Source organism: Epithele typhae (assembly GCF_022376455.1).
Source record: "Epithele typhae strain CBS 203.58 chromosome Unknown BXZ73scaffold_3, whole genome shotgun sequence".
Classification (NCBI taxonomy): Eukaryota; Fungi; Basidiomycota; class Agaricomycetes; order Polyporales; family Epitheliaceae; genus Epithele; species Epithele typhae.
The window spans coordinates 49,574-68,681 of NW_025954194.1; the positions used below are offsets into that span (position 1 = coordinate 49,574).

The 19,108-nt window shown below is 58.0% G+C and overlaps 7 protein-coding genes across 7 annotated transcripts; 5 read left to right on the forward strand and 2 right to left on the reverse strand.

Annotated features, from left to right (window-relative positions):
• Positions 1-4,046: 4,046 nt before the first annotated feature.
• Positions 4,047-7,057, reverse strand: BXZ73DRAFT_39083 (uncharacterized protein; the record flags this gene model as incomplete). Its single annotated transcript, XM_048018308.1, has 11 exons — positions 4,047-4,327; positions 4,391-4,781; positions 4,842-4,918; positions 4,998-5,100; positions 5,381-5,452; positions 5,806-6,208; positions 6,266-6,327; positions 6,392-6,468; positions 6,522-6,664; positions 6,717-6,866; positions 6,924-7,057. The coding sequence occupies 11 exons, from the start codon at positions 7,055-7,057 to the stop codon at positions 4,047-4,049; spliced, it is 1,893 nt and encodes a 630-aa protein (XP_047882354.1).
• A 268-nt stretch (positions 7,058-7,325) lies between these two features.
• On the forward strand, positions 7,326-9,407 carry BXZ73DRAFT_86981 (NADH-ubiquinone oxidoreductase; the record flags this gene model as incomplete). The annotated part of the gene is made up of 11 exons (XM_048024370.1): positions 7,326-7,587; positions 7,685-7,788; positions 7,841-7,940; positions 7,996-8,109; positions 8,168-8,559; positions 8,609-8,707; positions 8,766-8,876; positions 8,929-9,129; positions 9,223-9,261; positions 9,314-9,327; positions 9,392-9,407. The coding sequence occupies 11 exons, from the start codon at positions 7,326-7,328 to the stop codon at positions 9,405-9,407; spliced, it is 1,452 nt and encodes a 483-aa protein (XP_047882355.1).
• A 98-nt stretch (positions 9,408-9,505) lies between these two features.
• Positions 9,506-10,750, reverse strand: BXZ73DRAFT_39418 (NGG1p interacting factor 3; the record flags this gene model as incomplete). Its single annotated transcript, XM_048018373.1, has 6 exons — positions 9,506-9,681; positions 9,753-9,929; positions 10,015-10,391; positions 10,494-10,542; positions 10,603-10,618; positions 10,676-10,750. 6 exons carry the CDS (start codon positions 10,748-10,750, stop codon positions 9,506-9,508), a joined length of 870 nt encoding a protein of 289 aa, XP_047882356.1.
• Positions 10,751-11,114: 364 nt separating this feature from the next.
• BXZ73DRAFT_39936 (glutaredoxin) lies at positions 11,115-11,590 on the forward strand (the record flags this gene model as incomplete). Its single annotated transcript, XM_048018474.1, has 4 exons — positions 11,115-11,138; positions 11,193-11,308; positions 11,372-11,457; positions 11,511-11,590. 4 exons carry the CDS (start codon positions 11,115-11,117, stop codon positions 11,588-11,590), a joined length of 306 nt encoding a protein of 101 aa, XP_047882357.1.
• Positions 11,591-11,950: 360 nt separating this feature from the next.
• BXZ73DRAFT_96515 (uncharacterized protein) lies at positions 11,951-12,858 on the forward strand (the record flags this gene model as incomplete). Its single annotated transcript, XM_048027097.1, has 6 exons — positions 11,951-12,010; positions 12,073-12,183; positions 12,249-12,384; positions 12,577-12,641; positions 12,696-12,779; positions 12,832-12,858. 6 exons carry the CDS (start codon positions 11,951-11,953, stop codon positions 12,856-12,858), a joined length of 483 nt encoding a protein of 160 aa, XP_047882358.1.
• A 285-nt stretch (positions 12,859-13,143) lies between these two features.
• BXZ73DRAFT_39986 (coatomer protein) lies at positions 13,144-16,823 on the forward strand (the record flags this gene model as incomplete). The annotated part of the gene is made up of 16 exons (XM_048018488.1): positions 13,144-13,305; positions 13,371-13,510; positions 13,559-13,580; positions 13,635-14,036; positions 14,089-14,200; positions 14,256-14,403; positions 14,452-15,116; positions 15,173-15,294; positions 15,351-15,545; positions 15,610-15,723; positions 15,775-15,925; positions 15,983-16,273; positions 16,303-16,387; positions 16,441-16,565; positions 16,622-16,744; positions 16,795-16,823. 16 exons carry the CDS (start codon positions 13,144-13,146, stop codon positions 16,821-16,823), a joined length of 2,886 nt encoding a protein of 961 aa, XP_047882359.1.
• A 197-nt stretch (positions 16,824-17,020) lies between these two features.
• On the forward strand, positions 17,021-19,015 carry BXZ73DRAFT_86985 (cytosine-purine permease; the record flags this gene model as incomplete). Its single annotated transcript, XM_048024371.1, has 9 exons — positions 17,021-17,229; positions 17,291-17,377; positions 17,430-17,594; positions 17,687-17,999; positions 18,063-18,186; positions 18,210-18,321; positions 18,395-18,685; positions 18,752-18,890; positions 18,944-19,015. The coding sequence occupies 9 exons, from the start codon at positions 17,021-17,023 to the stop codon at positions 19,013-19,015; spliced, it is 1,512 nt and encodes a 503-aa protein (XP_047882360.1).
• Between the last annotated feature and the right edge of the window lie 93 nt (positions 19,016-19,108).

Consider the following 19,108-nt stretch of genomic DNA (forward strand, 5'->3'; position numbering starts at 1 on the left):
GGTCGGGGCGTTGTGCACCTTCAGGCAGTCCCTCGCCGGACCTCCGGAGGGCGAGCCTGGGATCGGTTGGGGCGGTAGGACGGCCGCAGTCCGCGCTATCTGCGACACAGGCGCGTTGTGCGCGCTATACTTGCCTCGACGGTTCCCCTCCCGGGACGACTCGCGACTCGGCAGCAGAACATACATAGTGCAGGATAACCAAACACTACTCCCGCACATCGCACATCGCTTCTCGCCTTCCCCGCGCGCCGTCACCCCGCCATCGGCCGACCCGCCTCGTCTCCTCGGTGGTAATCCTACGTGCGCGCGTCAACTCTCGCGCCAGACTCCCTTGGTCGACGCTGAACCTGCTTCTTCCGGAAGGCCTGGACCCCGAAGCGCAACGTGCATCAGCGTCCACATGTTGGTCCTGGTCGCAGTCCCGCAACTCAAGACCTCCGGACGAGGCGGCTCTCCGACCGCTCTGCGAGCAAGGAGTGACTCATCCAGAAGGCTCGACACGAGGCAAGAGGGCGCGCAGGGGCTGTGAAGGAGGCCGCTCCCGCCGCCCGACGAACGCGGGCTAGCCACCATAATGCTCCTTGAAAAGGGCAAGCGCGTTGGTGGTTGAGACCAGCAACAATATTAAGTGACCAATCGAGTTCTAAACAAGCCCGCCGTCACAGAGGTCAGATTCCCCTTTTCATGTCCACCGACCTGCCGCTTATCATGGATTGCTGCTTCTACAGTGAAGGATGTCTGGAGTCACGGTAGTCACTTGAGAGCGGCTCAACTGCCGTCTGCTTTTGCGTAGCCCAGAAACCACTCTCCTGTCTTCGTGCGGCTTATCTGAGGGTAGGAGATTCAGATATACCGCTATCGAGTGGACACTCACCTTCGAACTCACTTAGTCCGCCGCGGCTGTGATGTTAGCACAGACGGCTGTCTTTGTACGTCAGAACACCGAACGCCGGGGCGAGTAATGCAGCTAAATGATACACCATGTCCGCGCCCGCCAGCTCGAAGCACACGCATCACGTACCTGTGCGCTGATGACCCTCTCCGGAAACTCCCATCGGCTACCTCGGTTTCAGTGAAGGGCACACACACAGGCCCGAGTCTCCGTAGCTTCTCGCTCTGTTCTGCACGAATCCCGAAGCTTGAACCACATGTGAAGGCAGTCCCGCTCTGATCCAGTCAGCTGAGGGCCGCTCCCACTCCCACTTGCTCACGGGCAACCCAACTCGACAGCCCCATCGCTGTCCCTTGCGCCCACAGAACCTGGACGTGAGTGCACTGTGGACCCCCCTCTCCCTCTCGTCCAGGTCCAGTGCACCCGCTCGCCGCCGCACGAAGCGACCCGCCCCCTCGTCCAGTCCGTCCGCGGGAACCCCCACCCCGGAACAGCAAGTCCTACGACCGAGGCAGCGACCGCCGCCGCCCGCCCTCCCCCCACGGGCCACCAACCTTCGCGCCACAACGTTGTCCCCCAGGCCCCCTCCCAGCTCTCCCTCTACCGCTCTCGCGCGCCGATCCCGCGCCCCGCCGCGGGGGCCGCGCTATCCGCATCCGGCCACCCCCACGCGCAGGCAGGGGTGGGATCCAGCGCCGGGCATGACGTCGCTCGACGAGCGAGGCAGGTCGCGCGCCTGAGGCCTGAGGCGTCCGCGCGCGCGCGCATGGGAAGCGCGGGCGTGTGTCGGGCGTTACTTTCATCTTGGCTCTGGGGCCTCGACGCTGTGGGCCAGTGGCGCTCGGGGTGGCGACAGAGGGGACCCGCGACGCCCGAGCCCGAGAGACTAACAGACAACACGGAAGGAAGGAGGAAGCAAGCGGGGGCCGGGCTGCGTACGAGGACGTACGTACGTGCCTGCCTCGTCCACCGCGGTGTGCGCGGTGTTGGATGATGCAGGAGCGCGCCGTTCTCTGCACCGTGGACGCCCTCGCGCGCTCCTGCTGCGCTCGCCGCCGCCACCCCCGCGAAGCGTTGCTGTGGGCGGCGTAACGTCCCGCGGGGACGCTCAACCGTCTTCTTGCGCCCGCACACGCGCCAGCCCGTGTCGTTGCCACTGTTCTCCCTAACGCCGACGTCCTTGTGCGCCCCCAAATCCCTTGCCCCATCCGGACTGACCACTTGGCGGGATGCCGACAAGAACCTCACGTCCGCGCGCAGAGCGGGGAGGCTACCCGCCTCCCGTCCCGCTAGAGTCATCCCAGTACGTACCCAGCCTCGAGGTGTGGCGTACTACAGAGCGGCGTCCGCGGGGGCGCCTCAGGACCCAGGGACGTCCGCCCTCGTCCGCCGCACGGGCACGGCCGCGCCAAGGGCGGTTAGTCTAGCTGCGCAGGTCTGCGCGAGATGGTGGGCGGATGACGCTCCGCGCCTCCGACTCTGCCGTGGCGAGTGGGGACGTCCGCGGCGGCGCACAGCAGCGCGAGTTGGGCGGTGTCCTCTCAGCGGGTGCTCAGTGGGCGAGAAAGGAGGGGTAACGCCGTAACGTGCCGCCGCTAACGGTTGGAAGGATGTTGTGCTGGGAAGCTAAGGCCTGTAGTCATGACACAGAGGAGGACAATGAGCACGGAGTCACCGGAGTGCATCCATACCGTCACGTCGATGTCGTCGGTGAGCAACCGCTAAGCCAAAAATCCGTAATTTACGTAGTCCAGTCTCAATAGCTCTCGTGATCGGTGGCCGGGAGTACGTTTGAGACAGGTCCGTTGGTCTCAGATTCCTCACCACGTTGCAAACCGGTTTGGAATCCCATGCGCGACGGCGAGGGGGACGAGGGCAAACTTCAAGAGTTCGTGAGGCCAGCGTCGACTGCATACAGACCGCGTCACACAACGGAGCCGAGAGCGTTGGATGATACAAGAAAGCCTATCATATCGCGCGAGCACCCTGGCTAACCAACAACCTAAAGAAATACACAAGATACATTGTTGACTGCAAGCACCAAAGCATCGGTCACCGAGACCGGAGAGCAACCAAGACAAAGGACACTTCTCTCTCAGTACAAGAGACGTCAATATCACAAAGCGCCATGCAACGCGCACGGCCTCGCAATGGTGAACACGGCCCGCTCTCCATGGAGAGAACGGGTAGCCTTCCATATCCTGTCACGTCCTTGCGATGCCGATCTGTGTTCATGAGGGAGGGGAAGGGGTGCAGCTTGGGAATGCAACTCGTTTGGCGAGCAGTGAGCCATGTCGCGCGATGGGGAAGGAGTAGAGGTGGGCGCGGGTCGATCGTGGAGGTCGTAGGAGGTCGTAGCCTTCATCATGTGGCCGCCGCGTTCCAGAGCCCGCGTGATAGGATATATGGTACAGGGTGAAAGTGAATTCGAGGGGAGATATGTGGGTCGATGGGCGGTGGGTTCGTGCGCGAGTGAGTGGGATGGAAGAGGTCGAGACGGCCGGGTAACGTGGTTCATGGGTCAAAGAAAAAGGAAGAGTCCATGGATGGGCGTGTCGCGCCGCAAGCGAGGAGGAGAGTGATGATACGGAAGGGACGGTGCGACAGCACAAGCAGTATTGGCGATGTGGTACCCATCCAGGAGGCCAAGCGTGGCGGGGAGAGACAGCACGGAAAGCTGGCGCAGACTCTTCGAGTCTGTTCAACAATGCGTGGGAGGCAGGCTCACCAACCACATTGGAACGACTGACGAAGCAAGCACGTGCGGAGCGAACCATTGCACCAGCCTGTTGCATCAAGCTGCAGGGCTCTCGAAAGGGACAGGCCCGAGAGGGTGAACGCGAGAAGTCGAGCGCGCCGGGCGCTGGCGACACCTCAACGACCTCGGGGACCGACAACACTGCTTCTGACTTGTTGACCCGATCGTGTGGCGAGATCGACGACCTTCGATCGGCGTCGCTCTGTCCAGGGGCGATGCACTTCTGCAAGGGGAAGAGGGAGGCGAGGAGGGGAGGATGGACACGGCAAACCCAAGCAAGGACAAGATATAGGAGAGATGAGAGGATAGAGATGGGAATAAAGACGGGGAAGAGGAGGGAGCTTGTGCGCAGAGTTGTCTGATGAAGCATAGGTGGCTCGAGACGAGCGAAGGCGCTCAGAAGTCGCCTTCCGATGCCGATGGGCTCGAGTCGGTACCAGGAGCATCAATTGAGTTGAGCTGATGCGAAGATGGAGGCTGGGAGGGCTGCGTGCCCTCAGGAGGAGGGGACAGAGGACGGCTGTCCATGCTGCCCTGTCCAGGCGACGGAGAGTTGTTGACGCCTAGAGAGATCTTTTCGTTCAAAGAACGGAGACGTGTGACTTCGGATTCGAGTTGCTGCAACCGCGCTTGGAGCTGACGGTTTGTCTTCTCCATGCTGACGATGTGTGCCGTCGCTAGATAGACGAGACGAAATTGAACGACCAGCGCTCATACGTATTGCCAATGAGACGACATACCGCGCTCCAGCAAGGACACCTTACTACTCTTCTGATTCGAAACCGGCAGTACGTCCTTCAATCTCGCGTACCCATCGCGAAGCTCGTCCCGACGCCTTTGTTCGGCCTCAATGCGTTGCCGCCTGGTCGCCTCTTTCCTTGTGTTCGCGAGGTCAACCACGGAAGGACCCATTTCGTCGTCGGAAGGAGACTGCCCGCGACTACGGCGGCCAGACGAGCTGGTAGGAGATGGGGTCGGGTTGAAGCGTAAAGGGTGTCGGTGCACTAAGCTATTGGCTCGTGAGGAGGAGGGAGACCCGTTGGCGCTGCTGTTACGCGAGTGGTGGTAAATGCCGTCCGAGGTGTCTGATCCGGACACCGGGGGCGAGAGAGGGTCATAGAGGTTCGGAGACTGCGGGGGAGGGGATGCCGATCCATGCATGGGGCCATGAGGCCCGGCCCCAGGGTAAACCGGAGGGAACTGGCCAGGCATATGCATCATACCACGATATTGCATGGCATGTTGGAGGTCACCCTCGGACATTTGGCCTAGAGAGGAGAATAACGGAGATGCGGAGGTTAGATCTCGGGTAACACGCGTGCAAGGGCTGAGGCGAAGAGCACCCACGAGGAGGAGGGCCGGGATGGTGCTGCACGACACCCGGCTGATAGGGAGGGATCTGGGGGTACACGAGTTCCCCATAGTCCTCCGATCCAGCATACATGGAGTACTGTGGATTGACGAAGTTTTGGGAGTGGTCTTCATGGTGAATTGGCTGGTTCGGATCCATCGTGGGCGTGGCGGGGTCGTGGATGGGGTCGTGGACGAGGGTCGTGTACGAGAAGGGCGCGAGGCGGGAGAAGAAGTGAGGGAGACCGGGCGACGGGAGGGAGATGTACGGGCAGGAAGAATAACAACAATGAGAAGGAGAGCAACCAAGGCAGGTCGACCCCAGTGGCGGTCGCCCGATTACCTCGCTCGCCCACCAACCGGCCAAATCCTCTGAGAACCCGCGAGGCGCCCGTCGCCTTTGTGCCCCCGCCCAAGCAGCCGTCAACACCGGGACCGCGCGCACAAGCACCCTGCCCAAACAGCCCATCCGTGCCCATTGTCCCCGCCGTCACACCCGCCCTGCTCGCCCCCGCCGCCGTCCGCCCTGTGCCCACCGCCGGGCTCGCCCAAGTATCGATGCGGTCATTGCAGATCTGATTGCGATCCAGGCGTGCTAACAACGTTGTCTCCTGCCCCGGCGCGTCCACGTTCCCGCTGGTGCATGCCCTTCTCCTCGGCACTCGCCCACTACAACGTCTCCGTGCCTTGTACTTGCGCCTCCTCCAGCTGGCACACAATGTCTCGCCGCCGATAGCAGCGCACGAGTGGCCTACAGTACATCAGCCAGTCCCGCGCAGTGTTGCAGATCCTACAGCCGTATGACACCCTCCGAGTCCATGCCCGAAGGCGGACCGTTTGCCTGCCCGTGACCCATCTCCTCCTCCTCCTCATCCTCTTCGTCCAGGAAACCGGGTGGTCCCGGTGGCAACATGCCCTCCTCCTCCTCAGCCGATGCCCGCAGTCCGCTGTAGCCCGCTCGTCCAGAACCGCCCCATGACCCTCCACCTCCCCAGCGGTCCTGTGCCCCCCAGTTGCGCGACTGCCATGCGTCAGACGACCTACCGAAACTCCGGCGCAGACGCCCCACGCAGTCTTGGATGAACTCCATGCTGTCCCTGAGCGAGAAGAACGAGAAGCTCGGAATCTGGTCCATGCCTCGCAGCTCCAGCACGTAGCGGTTGTACAGCGTGCCGCCAACCAAGTACAGGCCGAACAACACCGCGATGCTGGTCCATCGATGAAATGAGATCGTGTATCATCCGGGAGAGCAGACATGTACCCACCTGATTGCCAGCACGGAAACGATGGTTCCGAAGATACCTCCTTCAGACGTGGGGCATGCCATCTGAATGAAAAAGACGAATCAGTCCGATTTCCACCAACCTGGAGTCTCAGACCGGGGTGCACACCTCGGTCCGCCATTCCACTACGAACGCACACGCCGTGTCCTCATCCGGAGGAAGGGTGGCAATCATTGTGGGCATGCCTGCGCGTCCGTGAAGTAAGCACCGAATGCGAGGCCACGAGGAAACACACGACACGCGCCTGTTCCAGCAGACGAATCGCAGATGAAGCGAATGGCCGTAGAAGCGGTTAGGTCCCCATCTTTGGAGCACCGAGAACCGTCCGTCATGAAGATGAGGGGGTTCCCCTCGCGAAGTACCACCGTGGTATTCACGTCTCTGCGGGACGCGTCACACAACACATAATCGCATATTCATGAGCAGCACTCACCCCATGGAGAAGTCCCCGTGTGCACGACGCGTGAAGCCGGCCACATCCTCAGGTTTGTCTACCTTCAATGCCCACGTTTCGTGCGAAACGGGTTTGCACACGTTCAGAATGTATTGACGTCCACTTGCAGACTTGATATCATAGTCTTTGCTGGCCGCATAGATCAGTGGAAGGATCAAAAGGCGCTTGTTTGAGTAGTGCACACACCTTGCTTGTAGCCGGTTCAAGTCATAGTAGTTGCCGTCCGCATGCAGGGTGCATGGCTTGTCCTCCGCGCGTACAGTCAGGGACGCGGAGAGCACATAGAGAAACCAAGCTAACACAGGCAGGCCTCGATACATGCCGTGCAGCGAGCGGGGCGATGGGGAACGTCAGGCCAAGCAGATAGTTGCGGTCGATGGGCCATCCACGCCGTAGTAGCTTGCGCCTTGTGCGGGGCGGCAGTCAGACGCAACGGGCGCCAAACATTGCACAGTTCCGGGCTCATCATGTGGCCGTGAGTCCCGCCTGCCGGAAGCGCCGTCGAATGAGAACGGTCCGTTTGGCCCCGACGATTCACCAGCGTCGAACAACACGACGACGACACCTCTTTCTGCGCCGACGACGAGGATGGCGTCCACCCTTCTCCGTCGCCAGCTCGGGCGGGCTCCGCGCCTCTCGCCATCTCTTCCTTCTTCGTCTCTCCTTTCTGCTCGCCGACACCTCTCCAAGTCGGCCACGGCGAACGCGGAACCCGCGGTCAGTGCGGCGACGACTGGCGGCAAAAGCGTGTTTGACACACACACGGTGGAGGATCTCCATGGAATGCATGCGTCGGAAATTTTGGCGGAGACGGGAACGGTGAAGGAGTCGAAGATGCGTCATTTCACTGGTGAGTGGGTGGAAAGGGCGGGACTGGAGTACGTGCTGATTGGTTCGGTCTTGCAGTGAACTTTGGGTGAGCATCGTTACCTTGCTGTTACGCATAGCATGCAGGGCTGATCAGAGGAACAGTCCTCAGCACCCTGCGGCCCACGGTGTACTTCGGCTTATTCTAGAGCTCAATGGAGAGGAAGTGTTGCGCGCAGACCCAGTACGTGTCAAGCTCTTTGTACATTCATGCCCTCAGCTGACAGATTGTATAGCACATCGGTCTCCTTCATAGAGGAACGGAAAAGCTCATCGAATATAAGACTTACACCCAAGCGCTTCCTTACTTCGACCGTCTAGACTATGTGTCCATGAGTACGCCTGCCTGAGTTGTTTGCCGTGACATAGCGGCTGATGAATCTCCCCCCAGTGACTAACGAGCTGTCCTACTCTCTCGCTGTCGAGAAGCTTCTTAATATCGAAGTCCCCGAGCGTGCAAAGTGGATCCGGACGCTTTTCGGCGAGATTACTCGTGTTCTCAATCGTATGTTTTCCTTCTACCTTTGCGGCCTTCCAAGATGGGTGGCTAATATCCCATGCAGACTTGATGGCTGTCCTTACCCACGCTATGGATGTCGGTGCCCTCACTCCTTTCCTGTGGGGCTTCGAGGAGCGCGAGAAGCTCATGGAGTTCTACGAGCGCGTTTCCGGTGCGCGTATGCACGCCGCGTATGTGCGCCCTGGTGGTGTCGCGTTCGATCTCCCTCACGGTATGCTCGAGGACATCTTCAAGTGGGCTACGCAGTTCTCGTCGCGCGTCGACGAGATCGAGCAGGTCGTCACCGGTAACCGTATCTGGAAAGAGCGGACGATCGGCATTGGCAAGGTCACTGCGAAGGAGGCGCTCGACTATTCCTTCAGCGGTGTCATGCTGCGTGGTAGCGGAGTACCCTGGGACATCCGCAAGGTTGCGCCGTATGACAAGTATGACGAGGTAAGCCAAGACCGTTGGCGGTCAGAATACTGTTTCTTATTGTCTTTAGGTCGAGTTCGACGTGCCTGTCGGCAAGAACGGTGACTGCTACGACCGTTACCTCTGTCGCGTCCAGGAGTTCCGCGAGTCGCTCCGTATCATCAGCCAGGTATGCACCTTAAAGCGATCCTCGATAATCTGAATTGTACTGAGTACACTGGTCTCAGTGTCTCAACAAGATGCCGACCGGGGTCATCAAAGTTGATGACTACAAGCTTGTCCCTCCTCCCCGCGCCTCTATGAAGGAGAGCATGGAGGCTCTGATCCACCACTTCAAGGTCAGTCTCCTTAGGTTGATTGTACCTCAACTTACGGTTGATCTCCCCGCAGCTCTTCAGTGAAGGTTACTCGGTACCCCCTGGTGAGACCTACACGGCGATCGAGGCACCCAAGGGCGAGATGGGTGTATACCTTGTGTCAGACGGCACGAACCGTCCGTACCGGTGCAAGATTCGCGCGCCGGGCTTTGCCCACTTGGCCGGTTCTGACTTCATGATGAGACGTAAGTCGCTTCTCCGACAGTTCTTTAAAGTTCATGGTCATTCATCTCTTCTCTCGCCCTGCTTCTAGATGTGAGAACATCTCGTAACGTCCCCCACCTACCTCGTGCTCACAACTTCTTAGCATATGATTGCGGACGTCGTAGCCATCGTCGGCACTATGGTACGTAAATATCTCGTCTTGAATGGGCACTATCACTTATTGCGTCCCCCAGGATCTGGTGTTCGGGTATGTTCACTCTGACCTTTTCGTTATTTTTGTGACCACTGACAGCATCGGGGTTTGTTATCAGCGAGGTCGACCGGTGACCTATGTTGTAGCACACAATATCCATCGCTTTCTGTTTCATTGTGGTGTGCGTTTCCACGTGGGCGGTTGCATTCAAACAATGCCGAGAGCAAGAAGGTCACTGCGAGGTAGTAACCAGGGGAACCTCATCCTTCGTGCTAACAACGACTTCGAGGTTTTTGAGGAACTCCGCTTCTGCGGGATCCGTTGGTTGTGCGAGCTCCTCTTGGATAAACTCCTCGATGTCTTTGGCCAACCATGGCAAATAACCCCGCTCCGTGTTCGTGTGACCGCCTGGAAATATTCTCATGAGCATGCGGACGCATTGTTCACAGAACAAGAGTAACGGTGTGCAAAATGCTCACACAATACGACGTTGTGCCCACTTTGGATTGCCGCGAGCACTTCGTGATGAGACATCTCCCCGGTGAAGTAAACGTCGGCGTCCACCCCCAGAAGCATTGACCCGCCTGAACCCGCGCAGATGGCAACGGAGCTGACCATCGCTCGATCTTTTTCCGGACTTGCGTAGGCAACCTGCACTGAAGATTCGGATCGCGAGACATGAGCAACCACCGCAGTCGAGCGTGTCCGGTGAATGCACGCGCGCAAGCGTCGGAGACTCACAGTCTTTCAACTCGAGCTCCTGGCGAATCTTTGCGTGCAGCAACCCGAAGCTCACAGGCTCCTTGAGCGTCATGACGCGGCCGACTCCTCCGAGGTCGTCCGGGAAGGCCTGGCCGATGAAGCGCGAGGTCCAGGCGATGTCGCGGAGCGGACCGGCGACGCGCGAGCAGAGCCAGTCGTTGATCCCATCCGTGACGGAGTCGAGCGCGGTGTGGGGGGTGTAGATGGAGATGCCTGCGGCGGCGCACTTCAGCAGGGAGGTTTGGAGCGGGTTCGCGAGCGTGAGGGAGGTGAGGGGCTTGAAGATTGGCGGGTGGTAGGAGACGATGAAGGAGGTGGGGGTATCGAGGGCTTCTTGGACGACCGCGGGGGTGAGGCTGCGCCGCGGGTGACCGGACAGACGGGGAGCGGGAGGAGCGGGTAGGGTGCGCAGGACTCAGTCATGCGAGGATGGACGGATGGGCTTCCAGGGTACGTACTCGATTGTGAGCAAGACGCGATTCGCGTTTGGGCGAACGTGTGGAGCCTCTGCAGTACAGGCAGTTTGTCAGTGGCTGGGCCCCGGACGAGCGGAGGTTGTGCGCGGACCTAAGATGAGGCCGACCTGTTTGGAATTGGTCTATGAGCGGAGGGCCTGATGGGGATCGGATGAAGAGCTGACGTTGTCCCATTTCTCGGCGAAGCGCAGAGGAGCGATGCGCTCCATAATCCTACAGAGTCCCTTGACAAGAGACATGGCCGCACGAGCTTGAAGGAGTCGAGATGAAGGGATGGAATGGTGCGGGTCCCAGCGCTATAGCACAAGTAGCTCCGACACGCGGTCACGCTTCGGGGCAAGGATTCGGGGAACGCGTTACGCGCTGTGACGGCACGCGTCGAGAAAACGCGATGACGCCCGCGATGACGTGATGGAAAGCGATAGTGGTGTCTTGCTCAGCAGGTGTCAGCGAAACCGCCGAAGGTCACGCACAGGCTCGATGCTCCGGGGCCCACTCATATATAGACGGTTCAGCTCTTTCTTTGCTGGTCCCGTAAGCACCGTCCAATCTACTCCCACCCTGGCCTCCTCGTCCAACCCCTCTGCACACCAGCGTCAAGTCATGGCCGCCAAGGATCTCGTCGAGGTACGCATCCCCCTGCTGCTCGAGAGACACCCAGTCTGAGAAGTTATGTCACAGGAAACCATTGCAGGCAACAAGATTGCTATCTTCTCCAAGTCTTACTGTCCATACTGCAAGCGCGCCAAGGCTCTACTCACATCCAAGTTTGCGAACGTTGAAACCAAGATCTACGAGTGCGTTTCTTTCCCGCGCCATCATATATCCCAGCCCGTCCGCTCATCCCTTCTTTGCGCTAGACTCGACGAGATGGGCGAGGGTAATGCTATCCAGGGATACCTCTCAGAGAAAACTGGCCAGCACACTGTCCCGAACATTTTCATCAGTAAGTCACACCATCCTCGCCATTCGTTCGCCAAGTTGACACGGGGTTCCCAGACCAGAAGCACGTTGGTGGGTGCGACGACGTCATGGCCCTCGACTCTCAGGGCAAGCTTGCTGCTCTTGTCGCGGCGTGAGCACCCCCGATCTTCCCAGAAAGAGTAGGATTCAGCCCGTATTTTCAGTAGCCCGTCACGATTGTAAATAGCAGCGAAGGAGACGTGTATGTGAGGACACGTGAAACGCCTTTTGTTTGCTTTGTGTGCCTCAATCTTCGATCTCACTTAGTAGTTGACTGATACTTACGGCTCCAGTCAGCTGAGCAACCCGAGTCCGGCGCCTAACCCGTACTCGCCTTGCTTTGGTACCACCATCCTCGATCACACTTCTGAATCTTAAGACACGGACGTACCTTCAATAATCAACTCATCACCACATATTTTGTTCGAACGTCCTGTCTCTCGTTTAACTACTCCTCTAGTTTGGCCTGTTGCATTATGGCCGCGAATCCGGCCCAAGCGGAAGAACAGCTGCTGGATTTGTTGCTTACCCTCAAGGTTTGTAAGTACACGGTCAGCCATGTGCTCCTGAATTTATAATGGGTCCAATTTCTTTTCAGAAAACCACAGATGCGGAAGCTAGAGCCCTGCTCAATTCGCAACCTCAGATTGCATATGCTCTGATGGCTACCATGGTGAAGATTAACGCGGTGAAACCGGAGGTGGTGCAGGTGCGTCATGTCACCCGTTTGCATTTGGTGGTGGGATGTGAATGGACTATGGTCGATCTCGTCAGGACATTCTCGCGAAGCAGGGAGCTTTGCCTAGATCCTTAAGCGCACTTCCAGCGACGTCTGCACCTCCAGCAATGCCCCCGCAGCCACCTTCGGCCATTCCGCCCCACTTGCAAGGCCCTGGTGTCCAACGCGGAGGTACTCCGTTATCTCATGTAGCACCTCCGGCAGGATACCCCCCACAAGGATCTCCGGGATACCCAGTACCCACTGGGCCCGGTCGTGGCGGATATGCAACTCCACCTCCGCATGTTGCTAGTTTCGGACCGCCCTCTGGCTCACAGCAACCACCATACGGGCCAGGTTCTCATGGGCAACCATCTCATACAGCCCCACCTGGCCCTGGTTCTGCATCGCTTCCAGATTCTTTGGCCGGGCTCCCCGAAGAACAGAAAGTAGGTCTCGGTCATCTCCTAGCACTAGTGAGTATGGGGCTGACTGGCTTTCAGGTATTGATCCAACGCGTAATTACAATGACCCCCGAAGAGGTCTATCAGCTTCCTCCAGCAGACAGAGAGAGCATCATCAAGCTGGTAAGTTAATTGCTTTTGCCTTCCGATACATACTCATTCAGTTTTCTTGTAGCGTGCTACACTAGGAATGTCAACCTAATGTACTAGTCTGCACACGGGGTCCAGTACAGTATCTCATCATCGTTTCTGGAAGCGTTACTCGTGTGTTAGTGGATAGCATAGGCTACATGTACAAGTATCGACGGAAATGCGCAACCAATATGATCAAAGGAGAGTAGCTGCGTACTGCCCCATGATTCTAAAGCGCCCAGTGAAGGTCATACAGTCGTATACGTCCCATATTTGGTAATCCGACACTCTGCCTCCCCGGTCGTACGCGCTGCTCGCCGTTTGCCTCTAATTCCACCCTATTCTCTCGCCCGCCATGGCATCTTCGGAGGCTTCCTGCTACTCTTTGGTTTTTGACGACCCTTCCGAGATTCCTACGACCCAGGATCTTCGTTCAGCACTGCAGAAAGGATCGGACGAGGTCAAGCTTGACACGTTGCGCAAGATCATCGCGTTCACGATCAATGGAAACCCACAGGTGAGCGGGATGGACAATACCGAAGAGAAGGAGACAGGCTGAGGCATTGGTTCTACGTTTTTCAGCCCGCACTCCTGATGCCAATCATCCAATATGTCATGCCTTCACGAAGCAAGCAGCTGAAGAAGATGTTGCACTTCTACTGGGAGGTGTGTCCGAAGTACGATGAAAACGGAAAGCTGAAACAGGAGATGATTCTTGTTGTGTGAGTATCTCGCTCTATAGTGTTATTCTTCTCTCATTGTACGCAAAGAAATGCTATCCGTAATGACCTCGTGAGTTCCTCCTCTTGCGAACCCTTCGCCTCGCTTAGCATATCCGGAGTATAGCAACATCCAAACGAGTATATCCGTGGCGCCACGTTACGCTTCCTCCAAAAGATCTCCAAGGATGCGGAGCTGCTCGAACCTCTTGTCCCCATCTGTCGGTCATGTCTCGAACACCGGCACTCATACGTCCGCAAGAACGCAGTCTTTGCCATTTACACAATCTACCGCGAGTTGGAACACCTCATCCCCGACGCTCCAGAACTCATCCAGACGTTCCTGGCCGCGGAGTCGGACGCGACGTGCAAACGCAATGCCTTCGTCTTCCTCTCGCAGTGCGCCATGCCCAAGGCCGTCGAGTACATCCTGCAAGTCTTCGACCAGATCCCAGGAATGGACGAGCAGCTGCAGATGAGCATCATTGAAGTCATCCGGTTGGACTGCAAGCAGGAGACGACGCACAAGGTGAGTATCTGGTTCGATGGGGAATTAAGGATTGGTTCGACGTCTTATATAGGCACGATACATCCTCTTGATCTCCGAACTCCTCAACGCCTCCTCGCATGCGGTGAAATATGAAGCTGCCACTACCCTCACTTCCCTCACCCAAAACCCTGCTGCCATCAAGGGTATGTACACTGCGTTGCTCCATGAGACTCGACTGATCATGCGCACCATTCAAAGCCGCCGCATCCTGCTACATCACCCTTGTTCAGAAGGAGTCCGATAACAATGCTAAGATTATCGTGCTCGACCGCCTAGACACTCTCCGCTCGAAGCATGGTCACGTTCTCGATCCTCTCGTCATGGACATCCTTCAAATTCTCTCCAGGTGAGCGTTGCGCAACGTCGCCGTGCTTCTGCATTAAATGGCTTTCAGCGCCGACCTCGAGGTTCGCCGGAAGGCCATCAGCATCGTCCTCAGCCTCACGTCGAGCCGGAACGTCGAGGAGGTGGTCCTGTCCCTCAAGAAGCAGCTCCAGAAGACGCAGGACCAGGAGTTCGAGAAGGCGCCCGAGTACAGGCAGCTCCTCATCCAGTCCATCCACGTCTGCGCGGTCAAGTTCTCAGAGGTCGCCGCGAGCGTCGTGCATGCACTCATGGACTTCCTCGGGGACAACAACAACCCCTCGGCGCTCGATGTCGTGGCGTTCGTCCGCGAGGTCGTGGAGAAGTTCCCCCAACTGCGCGACACGGTCTGCGAGAAGCTCATCCAGACCCTGCCTGAGATCAAGTCCGGCAAGGTTTACCGCGGCGTGCTGTGGATCCTCGGAGAGTATGTGGAGGACGTGAAGGCGATCCAGAACACGTTCCGCGAGCTGCGCAAGGTACTGGGAGAGATCCCGATCCTCGCGTCAGAGCAGCGACTGCTGGAAGAGGCAAGCACAGAGGACAGTGAAGAGAAGAAGGAAGGAGAGGAGAAGAAGGAGACGTCGAAGCCGAAGGTCCTTGCGGACGGCACCTACGCCACCGAGACCGCCTTCACCAGCATGTCCAGCGCGCGGTTGGAGCAGGTCAAGGCTGCGGCGAAGCCGCCACTGCGAGGTGTGTCCCCTGAAGCTTGCGTCTAGTGGTTGCCTTGCTGATGGTGTGCGGCCTAGCTTTGATCCTCGGAGGCGACTTCTACACCGGGGCAGTTCTCGCCTCATCGTTGACGAAGCTCGTGTTGCGGTACTCGGAGCTAGGCAGCGACAAGCGCAAGCGCAATGCTCTCCGTGCTGAGGTTCGACAGTTTCTCCGAATAACCAAGTGACAAGGTTCTGATCGATTGGTTTGTAGGCGATGCTCATCATGGCTTCTGTCATTCGTGTCGGCCAGTCGAAGTTTGTGACCGTTCCCATCGACGAGGACTCAACGGAGCGTGTCATGTCCTGCATTCAGACTCTCAGCGAGCTGGAGTCGAAGCCGCCTGTGCACGAGATCTTCCTCAAGGACACCAAGAAAGCGTACTCTAAGATGGTCGCTGCTCAGGAGGTTTGTCATTTTCTGTTGATGCGGGTTATTCTGGGGAAGTCAAGTTACTCATGTGCCATTATAGAAGAAGGCTGCGGAGAAGAAGGAGTCTGAAGAAGCCAAGGCCAAGATTGTGCAGGTAGATGACCTCCTGTCCTTCCGCCAGTTCTCCAAGAAAGCGACGGACGACATGCTTGACGTGAGCACAGCGCTTCCTTGATTAGACACTTTGTCTGACATATAGCTGCAGGACTCCGAGGATGTTAACCGTGCCACGGGAGCTAGTGAGGTCACTGAGGACTTCATTTCCAACTTGAGCAGGATATCGCAGCTTACGGGCTTCTCCGACCCCATCTACGCCGAGGCATATGTCAAGGTCCATGGGTTTGACATCTCTCTTGGTAAATTTCCGCTATCTCAAATGGCTGGATCGTACCACTCACGTGTGTGATTACCAGACGTTCTTCTCGTCAACCAAACCGCCGACACGCTCCAGAACCTGTGCCTCGACTTCGCTACCCTCGGCGACCTCAAGCTTGTCGAGTGTCCCTCGCTGTACACCGTTGCTCCCCATAGCTTCCAGAGCATCAAAGCTACCATCAAGGTATCGTCGACTGAGACTGGGGTCATTTTCGGCAGCATTCTCTGGGAAGGCCCCGGTATGGCGGAGCAATGCGTCATCCTGAACGACATCCACATCGACATCATGGATTACATCAAGCCTGCGTACTGCACAGAGCAGCAGGCGAGTCCTCTGCGTTGCGCTGCCAAGCATGAGCGGTCCGACTGACGACGCCACAGTTCCGCAGTATGTGGACAGAGTTCGAATGGGAGAATCGCGTGAATGTCACCACTACGATCTCGTATGTCTTGCTTTCTCTCACTGTGTCTCATCAGTATCTGATTACACTTCTAGGGACCCGAGAGAGTACCTCCATCACGTCATGAAGGCTACCAACATGTCGTGCTTGACGCCTGAAGGCGCATTGTCGGGCGACTGTGACTTCCTTTCGGCGAACATGTATGCGAAGAGCTTGTTCGGTAAGCCTGGTCGTATACTTGTGTCTACGGTGGGTACTCACATGTAATGCGTACAGGTGAGGACGCGTTGGCGAACCTGAGCGTCGAGCGCACGGAGAACGGGACGATTACGGGACATGTACGGATACGTAGCAAAACGCAGGGCATCGCCTTGTCACTGGGGGACAGGATCACGATGGGTATGTAGGCCTCTTGCGAAGTGTTAGCCCAGACTGACCTTGCAAAGCAGCGCAAAAGGACAACAAGCCACCTGTATAGACACTCACTGTATCAAGGATGGGGCGTAATTAAATATTATGTTTGGGACATCTGTTGGGCCGGAGATGGCACCGCAATCCACGCGTGGCTTCGATTGCAAAAATAGCCCGACGCTCCTATGCATCTGGAGTAAAACCCGGACGGGCGAGCGATCTGTCCTCGGCCCTTTTTCCCCTCTCACCCCCCGCGTCGCCGCGATGTCCCACAGCATCGACTACTCTGACAAGGAGAAGGAGGGTGCCCCGGTCCCCGAGGCCTCCGCGGAGGTTGCGCTGGATGAGGTGTATGTCAAGCGCTTCGGGCGCTTCGGGCCTTTCCTGGCGAGGCTTTTCGCAAGCGGAGTGGAAGCGCGAGGCGTCGAGCGGGTGCCGGAGGACGAGCGGGAGACTCGGAATCTGTGGAACAAGTGCGTACGCGATTCGGTCGTGTGATCGTGGCACGCTAAGCGCCAGCCCGCGGTGGACCAGCTTGTTCATGTGGTGGTCCGTCAACGCCGTCCTCACCACAATCCCGATTGGCACCCTCGGACAGACCTTCTTCTCCCTCTCCCTCCCGTGCGCTCTTCTTTGTCTTTTCAAGGACGCCCGCTAACCAGCAGAGGCACAGCCATGCCGTTGCAACCATTATGTGCTTCGCCGCGCTCGGTGCGCTCCCCACCGCGTTCATCAGCACTCTGGGTCCCAAAACCGGCTTGAGGACTATGATCATCACCCGGTTCAGTTCTGGTTACGTCGGCGGTACGATCTACTCCATCCTGAACATCCTGACCCAGTGAGTTTCTCCCTTTCTGTCCACTCCTCCGCGCCACCGCCAAGCCCTGCTCGCACAACTACCTCCATACCGACAACCCTATCTCGTCACAGGCTCGGTTTCTCCGTCACGGCAGTGATACTCGGCGGCCAAACCCTCGCGTCAGTCAACCCAGGCACCCTACCGCTTGTCGTCGGCATCATCATCATTGGCATTCTGTCGCTCATCCCCTGCTTCGTGGGCTACAACTATGTACACTACTACGAGAGGTATGCGTGGATAGTTGTCTTCCTGATCATCATGTTCCTCTGGGGTCTGGGTGGCGCTGCCGGCTTCGTCATCCTCAAGGACATCGAGCCATCCGGACGCGACCTCTCCGCCGGCATCCTCAGCTTCGGAGGGATTGTCTTCGGGTCTGTCACTGGGGTCCGTTCACTCCGCCCGTTCAATTTTCTGGTCGTTTGGAACTGACCGCCACGTTACTTCCAGTGGGCGCCGATCGCGGCCGACTACAACTGCAGACTGCCCCCCAATATCTCCAGCACGAAGATCTTCCTCCTCACTTTCTTCGGGCTCTGGATCCCCATCTCGTTCGTGGAAATTCTGGAGCCGCGTTGATTACGCTTCAAGACCCAGCCTACGTCGAGGCGTACGCAAACGGCAGCACCGGCGGTCTCATCGCGCAGGTGTTCGCACCATGGGGCGGCTTCGGAAAGTTCCTGCTCGTTCTGCTCGGGCTCTCCGTCGTGTACGTTGTCATCCTTCACCCCTCTCCACCCTCGGACCACTCTGTACTCACACTCTATCCCTCCACCTCACAGTGCGAACAACATTCCGAACACCTACAGCGCCGCGCTCGCGATGCAGTCCTTGGGGCGCCCCTTCGCGCTCATCCCGCGCTTCGTGTGGACGTTCCTCGCGTTCGTCATCTACACCGTCGCCGGCGTCGCAGGGCGCGAACACTTCTCCGAGATCCTATCCAACTTCCTCAGCATCCTCTCCTACTGGACCGCCTTCTTCGTTGTCGTCGTCGCCGAGGAGCACTTCATCTTCCGCCGGCCGGGGGGCCCGCTCGGAGGTTACAACCTCGACGACTGGGACACGCCCGGCAGGTCAGTCTCTTTGCTTCGTTCTCTTTGCGAGATGGGACGGGTCTGACCAAGTTCAACTTCGGGCAGGCTCCCGCTGGGCTTCGCTGGCGTGCTTGCCGCTTGCTTTGGTGTCGCTGGCGCGGTCGTGGGCATGGCGGAGGTGTGGTACACCGGCCCCCTGGGTCTCAAAGCAGGAGGCGAGGCGGGCACAGATCTTGGCTTCGAGGTAAGCATATTTCCGTCAAATGCGCTGACTGCCGGCTAAACCTCCTTCAATAGCTCGCTGCCATCTTTGCTGCCGTCACATTCCCACCACTGCGATGGCTAGAGATCCGGCTCACTGGTCGCTAGCGTGTCGATGCGCTGGAAATTCGTAGGGGGTTATTACAAGGGCTGCCAGGCGTCATACATCATAATGTTTGTTATCTAGGGGCTGCGCGTATT